The sequence below is a fragment of the Oratosquilla oratoria genome, chromosome 19 (assembly GCF_046742065.1).
Source record: "Oratosquilla oratoria isolate Oo_2021 chromosome 19, ASM4674206v1, whole genome shotgun sequence".
Lineage (NCBI taxonomy): Eukaryota > Metazoa > Arthropoda > Malacostraca > Stomatopoda > Squillidae > Oratosquilla > Oratosquilla oratoria.
The window spans coordinates 58,800,300-58,809,429 of record NC_134795.1 but is presented as its reverse complement, the minus strand read 5'-3'; the positions used below and the strand labels follow the sequence as shown (position 1 = coordinate 58,809,429).

General features: G+C 40.9%; 1 protein-coding gene across 1 annotated transcript in view; it reads left to right on the top strand.

Moving 5' to 3' along the window:
* LOC143035936 (uncharacterized) overlaps positions 1 to 3,802 on the top strand; it is a 6,463-nt gene extending 2,661 nt beyond the window's left edge. Inside the window, exons 2-3 of the mRNA XM_076203163.1 lie at positions 606 to 1,380; positions 3,260 to 3,802. Of these exons, the coding sequence (XP_076059278.1) occupies positions 606 to 1,380; positions 3,260 to 3,423 (939 nt within the window). The 3' untranslated portion in view covers positions 3,424 to 3,802. The remainder of the gene's footprint in view (positions 1 to 605; positions 1,381 to 3,259) is intronic.
* Positions 3,803 to 9,130: the final 5,328 nt, after the last annotated feature.

Sequence of the window (9,130 nt, the reverse complement as noted above, 5' to 3'; positions counted from 1 at the left end):
GGGGAAAGATCCTAGAGGAGAGAGAGAGAGAGAGAGAGAGAGAGAGAGAGAGAGAGAGGATGAAAACTAATGATATCACATGTAAATAACATTACATTGAAAACATTCTTACATCGATAAGAAACCGGCCAAGAAAAAAAATAATAATCGATAGTAAGTAGAAACTATTTCGTCAAAGACGAAGTTAACGACGAGGACCAAGCTTTGTTCAGAGGCAGTCATATGTAACATCGTCCAAAGTTTTCAAATCTAATTGAATACCTTATTATTATTTTCCTATTTCAAGTTTACTCATTTATCCATTGCTTAGTATTTATCTAACTACTCTTTATCTGCTTATCAGCTTACTTAATTATATATTCATCTCTTTGTTTAATTCTCAATTACGCACTACTATGCATTAAGCCTACTTAGGAACCAAGTCTCTTGTTGGTTCGAGTTTAGATAGTGATCGATTGTGATCTCAAATATTTAAACGTGGTTACCACCTTCAACTGCTTTATTCTCTCACTAACCAACAGGCTTTATTCATCCCAAGACGGCCCCGTCCCTCCTGAAGGAGTTGCGAAACTCTTCTTCTGATTCCCATTATGTTTCTTCTGCAGATGTGGTGCCGCGCCTTCGTGCTGATGAGCGCCGTGGCTCTGGTCATGTCCGAGGACAAGCCAAAGTCGCAGACGGAAACCAGAGGTCACTTTAATCGACCCTTCGGAAGTTCAGGTTTACTAGGAGGAGGTCTAGGGGCCCATCACGGAAGCGTCCCTGGTATTCCTCCTGTGGGAGGTGTCCATGGGGGTTCTCACAGAGTCCCTGGACGTGTTCCCGGCGTGGGAGTGCATGGTGATGCCCATGGTGGAGTTGGAGTCCCTGGTCTTCACGGAGTCCCTGGACGTGTTCCCGGCGTGGGAGTGCATGGTGGTGCCCATGGTGGAGTTGGAGTCCCTGGTCTTCACGGAGTCCCTGGACGTGTTCCCGGCGTGGGAGTCCATGGTGGTGCCCATGGTGGAGTTGGAGTCCCTGGTCTTCACGGAGTCCCTGGACGTGTTCCCGGCGTGGGAGTCCATGGTGGTGTCCATGGTGGAGTCGGAGTTCCTGGTGCACATGGAAGCGTGGTTGGGAGTGTTCCCGGCGTGGGAGTCCATGGTGGTGTCCATGGTGGAGTCGGAGTTCCTGGTGCACATGGAAGCGTGGTTGGGAGTGTTCCCGGCGTGGGAGTACCTGGTGGTATCCATGGTGGAATCGGAGTTCCTGGAGGAGTAGGTGTAGGTGGCGTGCTCCCAGTTCAGCCAGGATTTCCTGGAATACATCCTGGAGTGGTGCCCGGACGTAAATGTGAGAAATTCTGCAGAAACGCTGGCGGCTATTACTGCTGCGATCACAGTAAGTATACATCAACGTACTTTCAAAATAGGCAGAATACAAAATATGGTCTTTAAAAGAAACACAAAAACTTTCCTCCATCTATCCATCTGGCACTTCTTGTTTTATGTGTGAGGCCTTGTACTCGTTATCAAACGGGTCTGAAAAATGTAAGACACACTTACGCGACATCTCCAAGTAATCAAACGGGTCTGAAGAAAGTAAGACACACTTACGCGACATATCTCCAAGTAATCAAACGGGTCTGAAGAAAGTAAGACACACTTACGCGACATATCTCCAAGTAATCAAACGGGTCTGAAGAAAGTAAGACACACTTACGCGACATCTCCAAGTAGTATGATGGAGTTATCGCCATGAGTCTTATCTACACTTAGCCTGAGTAGTCCTTGTTTTCATTCAAACCTCCAGTACGCCTCTCCTTTGCCAAATATACAGGGTGTCCCAGAAGTCAGGCACCATCCAGGTTTTCATAAAAATACATATGAATAGCAATTTTATTGATCATAATCATAACAGATGCTCAAATTGTTCACCCCCTACATTGACACGTGCATCAATTCTCTTTATAAAACTGTCACTTGCTATTCATATGTATTTTTATGAAAACCTGGATGGTGCGTGACTTCTGGGACACCCTGAAAAAAAGACTCACTTTATGGCAAGAACTCCATCAGATTACATAGAGGTGGTGGTCTTATTTTCTTGGAGATATTTTTCCATTTGCAATTGAACAGATTCCTCATAGGAAATGCTCGACAATTGTTCATGGTCCTTGTCTTCCCAGCCCCTCTCTGCAATGGTAGACATTAGAGGTGCGGTATACCAGTACGGTCAAGCTAATTTTGCTGGTTTCAGGCTGCACTGACAAACACAGATAATCAAACATCCCCCAAAAATCGACATGGACTTCTCAACATATATACATGCATATATATATATGTATATATATATATATATATATGTATATATATATATATATATATATGTATATATACACTAATGAAAGAGATACACAACTGACGACAAGCAGACCAGCAGCCCTACTATGTGAGGACGATGTCTTCATTGGTACGACGTTTGGCTCCTTCAAGTTTTATCAAGTACTTGATATAAAACTCGAACCATTGAAGACTTCGCACACAAAGAATGGATTTCCTGACTTTCAACCTCATCAAATCGCCACTAGGAGTTGCCAGGAGATATGCCGGTCCTGCAGAGGGCCATGGAAGACAAGCTCCCCTCCCCCCTCTCTCTCTCTCTTTCTCTTTATATTCGGGCACCTCATCCGACCTTTCCCACACTTACGACACTTTTCTTATCTTTCCTGATCTTTTGTAACCAACAAATTATGGAGTCTTCACCTGTGTTCAGCATCTCTCCTGTTATCCACCTATTCTAGAACTATATGTATATATACATACATACATATACTGTATATGCACAAGTATCACAAATCACACGTGACTACACCGTTATGCTGAATACCACAGGGAAAAGAAAAGTTCTTGGAATCCGAGCGCTTTCGTGATATTTGTTCACATCTTCAAGGATTACAATAGAAGATGTGAACAAATATCACGAAAGCGCTCGGATTCCGAGAACTTTTCTTTTCTCTGTGGTATTCAGCATATATATATATATATATATATATATATATATATATATATATATATATATATATGTATATATATATATATATATACAGTATATATGTGTGTGTACACAATATATATATATACATTCTAGTTTCCATATATATACATATATATATATTTGCGAATTCTATATCTTCTTTCCTTTACCTAGCAATTTATTTCTCATAATTGCAAACATTCCCTTAATTGATAACCTCTAACTAATAAATCTACCTTTTCAGTTCGCCCAGGGAAATGTCCTCCCGTCCGCGCAGAATGCCCCGCTACTCGCACCTTCATCCCGTCGTGCCACATCGACACAGACTGCCAACACGCAGAGAAGTGCTGTGAAGACGTTTGTCTCCCACACCCTGTCTGTAAGCCCATCACAGCCGTCGTGGGTTAACGAGCGTTTCTATCCTTGGGAAGAGGGAAGACACCATCATATCGACGAGGTGATGTCATCAGGATACCCTCTTCTCGAGAACCCCCGTCTCTTCTTCGAATCCCGAAAGTCAACAATTAAATCTGGATAAAGACTCAAAATTAAAAGACTTCCGGAGGAGACAGAAGGAAAACGGTGACAACGATCCTGACAGGTCCGCCCTGTGACGGCGGGAAACCTGGATGAAATCGTCTGGCGGCAAACTGGGACTCGACAACAGGGCAGCGAGTTGACGTCACGACATGCTGCATCTGGTAATTCGAGTTTTACATTACGTCCCCGTGTCATCCATTGTTGTACATCTATTGTTTCAAATACAGACAGGTCATGAACCAGCCCACCTTTCCTTTGTCTAACCTTCCATAATCAAAACAATGTTATGTTTTTCTATTTGTTTTCTTATTTATATTTTATTATAATTATCGTTTATCTATTTATATTTATTATTTTTATCCAACACGGCCTATTTCCGTCTCGCTTCCGAATACGGACCGCTTCAGTTTTATACAACAAATACTCTAGTAACTTCAGAGGCACCCCTACGGCTCTGAGTCACGCAGCAATCTTGCAATTACCATTGGTGATTCATCTCCACCTATGGAAAAATACTAATTACTAATCTACTCCTCCTTTCCTTGAAGGGTTTCGATTCTTTCTAGTGAGGTTAATCCCTTTTAAATGGGTTGGATTCCTCTTGAGGCATTTTTTTTTTTTTTTTTTTTTTTTTTTTATTCGGATCCTTTAAGAGGAATCTAACCTTATTAAAAGGGATGAAATCCCATTAAAAAGGATTTAACCCAATTAAGAATTATCCAATCCCATTTCTTAGAACCCAGCAACCATTCAGTATCTCCTTATTCACCTCTGACATCTCCACATCTTCGGCGTGGCATTGATCCTATGGATAGAGCCTCCGATTATTGGCGAAAATTATACTGCCTCTTTTCCGAATAACCTCGAAATATGTTTTCTCTATTGGGACCAAAAACACTCTAGACTCCAAAAAATTCCAATTTGTAAAAAAAAAAAAGATGTATTTTGTTGTCGATCATTCAGTGCCGTTCGAAGGTCTACATCACGTAGTAAAGTGTGGAAAGGTATATTATATAGAGGTCCATCATGCAAGAGGACGTGTTTGGTACGAAACAATTGAATAACAAAGACATGGAAACCGGTTGTGTCTCCTTAAGGTGTACCTCAATGATCCTACGTGAATGGATTGCGATCTCTCGAATCGTTTGCTGTTCTTCTTGTATTTAAGGGTTCCGATCCTAAACACCTCCACAGTCGTGAGATGCTGACTACTCCCATTCTGATATATGAAGTTTACTTAGGATTTGGGCACAAGCAAGGATTGAGAAGGAACGGGTTCTGTAAAAACCTGCTCCAGGATTCCAGTTCCTCTATTAGTGATCTGTTTGATTGGGGCTGTATTTACCATCTTCTGAGGGAAGCGAAGAAGCTTTTATCTACTTTGTAGGGACATAGTATACCAAGAATCGACAGGTTCGAGTTTATCTCAGAGTCGCGACGGTCTCAGAATAGGCGACGTCACAGTGGTACTGCCCAGTGTAGGCCTTATGGTCTCTTGCAGTCTCCTTCATTCTTATGTTTATTCTTATGTACTGGTGAAGCAAATCATGGCCGCCTCACTGGCTGTACTATTTTGACAATTAACTTGGTTGCTCGCTGGCTGAGTGGGTTAGGGCGTCGTTGCTTGCGGCGAAGGTCGAGGGGATGGCGGTTCGATTCCTGCCACTGGCGAAGTTGAACCAAGGGCATGGGATGCCGGTTTAGTATGTTGCCTACCTTTTTGAAATTGGTTTAGTATGTGGCCTACCCTATTTGAATGTGTCCTACCTCAGGAAAAACATAAAACAAACAACAATACTTCAAAAATGTTTTCATTTAAACCTAACCTAACCTAACCTAACCCTAACATAACGTAACAACCTAACCTAACATCCAAAAGGTAAGCCACATATTAAACCGGAGCAGGTTATGGTTTGTTAAATTCCACGCTACAAAATCCTGTGGGGGGTGGGGGGTGCACCGTCCCAGCCTTCCGATAGGGGGGAGTTTGTGACGTTAAATCATATCAACTCTTCAGTTAAAGGGGTTTCGGGAGGACATGTCGTTAAGTCAGACCGGATTTGCAGGGGCGGGGAGATGATGATGATGAAGATAATGATGATAATGATGATAATGATTATTAATATTAATATTATTATTATTAATATTATTATTATTATTATTATTATTATTATTATTAATATTGATATTATTATTATTATCATTATCATTATTATTACTATCATTATCATTATTACTATTATTATTATTACTATTATTATTATCATTTTCATTATTACTTTATTATCATTATTATATATATATATATATATTTTTTTTTTTTCTTTTCTTTTCTTTTTTTTTTTTTTTTTTCTTGGAGTGAAGTATCTCTCCTTGCCGATGGGAAAGGAAATACAAAGTGCGCTTGGGCTCCTGGTAGTTTGTTTATCCTCGAAAGAGAACTGCCTTACCCATTCCCCTTTCCTTCATTGCATGTCTTGGGTTATTGTTGACCCTTTAATCTGTCAAGTTTAGCCTCAAATCCATTGATGTTTGATTGAACTATTTCCTCATCCAGGTTGTTCCACAAACTATCTTATCTCAACGGAAGACTGTATTTATATTTTCTCTGGTTGTGTGTGTATTCACCCTTCACCTTTGTCTTAGGATCACGTGCTGGACTCGTGATCGACAGCTATTTTCCTCCCAGAAGAGAGCTCAGAGCTCGTATGACCGATCTATGGGTAATGCTGTGACCTTACACGCACACACACACCCAACTCCCCGCCCACGAGAGTTGAAGTAACGACTCGAAGCCCAGCGATACTGAAATTATTTCAGCCCTTGGCAGGATTCGAACCCGGACCGCCCTAGTGACAGTCAAGAACTCTACCAACCGCGCCACCGAGCCGTGTGTGTGTGTGTGTGTGTGTGTGTGTGTGTGTGTGTGTGTGTGTGTGTGTGTGTGTGTGTGTGTGTGTGTGTGTGTGTGTGTGTGTGTTTACCTAGTTGTATTTACCTAGTTGTATTATACAGGAAGAGAGCTATGTTCGTAGGGCCCCGTCTTTGTATCTTTCAGCATCTAGTTTGATCTTAAATTCTTGTATAGTTTTTGCACACACTGTTGCCTCACCGAATTCGTTCCAGACATCTACCACTCTGTGTGGGAAACTATTCTTTTTCATATATCTTCTATAACTATCCTTTTTTATTCTATTTTCATGTCCTCTTGTGTTTCTTTTATCCCACTTTAATCAATTTTCTCTGTCGTGTGTGTGTGTGTGTGTGTGTGTGTGTGTGTGTGTGTGTGTGTGTGTGTGTGTGTGTGTGTGTGTGTGTGTGTGTGTGTGTGTGTGTGTGTGTGTGTGTGTTGTAATACAGACATGCACCGAATACGCCTAGAAACTTGCACACCCGAAAGAGCAGCCTAAGACATGTTCATGAACAAAAACTTCACCTTCAGGTTTTGGTGTGTGCGGCTTCCAGAGAACCTTCCAAGGTTACAGAAGCTCCAGGGCCACAAGTTCCCGACTTTGTCTTCCATTCCACACTGTCTGCACGCCTGCCTCTACACCTGTTCATCTTCCTATCAGTCTGCCTCTTTATCTGCCTGCCTACATGCCTATTTCCTTATCTGCCAGTTCATCTATCTGCAGTATATCTGCCAGTCTAACTTCCTACATGCCTGTCTGCCTATTTAGCTGTCTGCCAGCTCATCTGGCTCTCAATATGCCTACCACTTCTCGCTAGCATGCTACTTGCTTTTGCTACGTCGTTTGAGTAGAAACAACGTGGGTAACGATATTTTGGTTTCCGAATTTCAAAATGTCAAATTACTCTTGCGCCATAGAATAAAAAGATGAATAATGAATCAAGTTAAACCTATACGGATGTTAGACACATTACTGAGATGTTCTTACGGAAGTCTAGAACATTTTAACCGAAATCTTTCCTATTCAAGACGAGGTAGCAAAAGCAAATAGCATGCTAGGTGTGCCACCATTCATACACCTTCCTACTTGCTTATCATTCTACTTCCTTTCCTTGCCTAACTTCTTGTAGACCTGTATAGCTTCTTAGAGATAATTAACTTTACTCTGACCTTCTAAGTAACTAGCTTATAACTAGGTAGTTAGTTCTCTCAAAGGCGATCGATCTTAACAAGCTAAAGGTGAGAAATTCCTTAGTCGACAAAAAGGTTAACAAAGTTTTCATTAACTATGGTTATCCTTTCACCACCTAAGTCAGTATGTGATCGTTTATCTATTTAAGAGAAGGTTAGATAATTTTATGGATTAAGATAATGGGTAGTTATGGAAATAGAACTGCCTAGTATAGGCCTTAAGGTCTCTTGCAGTCACCTCCATTCATGTTCTTATTACATTCCGTTATGTGATTTTATTCACATGAAGGGGATACACACACACACACGCACATACACACACACATACATACACACACACACACACACACACACACACACACACACACACACACACACACACACACACACACACACACACACACACACTACGGCGGTCCGGGCTCGAATCCTGCCCAGAGCTGAAATAATTTCAGTATCACCGCGCTTCGAGTCGTTACTCCAACATTCATGGGCGGGGAGTTGGGTGTGTGTGTGCGTGTAAGGTCACAGCATTACCCATAGATCGGTCATACGAGCTCTGAGCTCTCTTCCGAAAGGGAAATAGCTGTCGATCACCTGTCCAGCACGTGATTAAAAGACCAAGGTGAATACACACACACACACACACACACACACACACACACACACACACACACACACACACACACACACACACACACACACACACCAGGAAGTGCATGGAGTTAAAATGCCAAATCTTCGTTTTGATCTGACTATTTTGTTTTTTGTTTTTTTAAACATTCACCCTTAAAATACAATTTCCCTGTCTGAAAAGGTGACAACATAACTAACAAGCAAGCAAACAATAGCATTTTCAAAACAATGTAATCGTTAATCGTTTAGCTTTAACGCAATCTGTAAAAAAAAAAAAGGGAAAAAAAGAGGAAAAAAAAAGAGGTGTGCATTCCGATCTCTTGGGAAAATCGCTTCTTGACATCTTACGTCCGTCGTGGATTTCAACCAATCGTCCTCAAAATTCAGTTCTACGTTTCATATTGCAAAAGAATACCGACCTATGTTACACGGGCAATTCTCTTCATTAGGGAATATATATATATATACATATATAAATATATATATATATATATATATATATATATATATATATATATATATATATATATATATATATATAATATATATATATTATATATATATAATAATATATATATATTATATATATATATATATATATGTGTGTGTGTGTGTGTGTGTGTGTGTGTGGTGTGTGTGTGTGTGTGTGTGTGTGTGTGTGTGTGTGTGTGTGTGTGTGTGTGTGTGTGTGGTTGTGTGTGTGAATGGTAAGAATGGGAAGACATGATTGGAAACAAAAGACTTTATTCCTGACCGGTTTCGCCTTTGAGGCTTCTTCAGAGGTAATGAAGAAAGAAGAAGCCTCAAAGGCGAAACCGGTCAGGAATAAAGTCTATT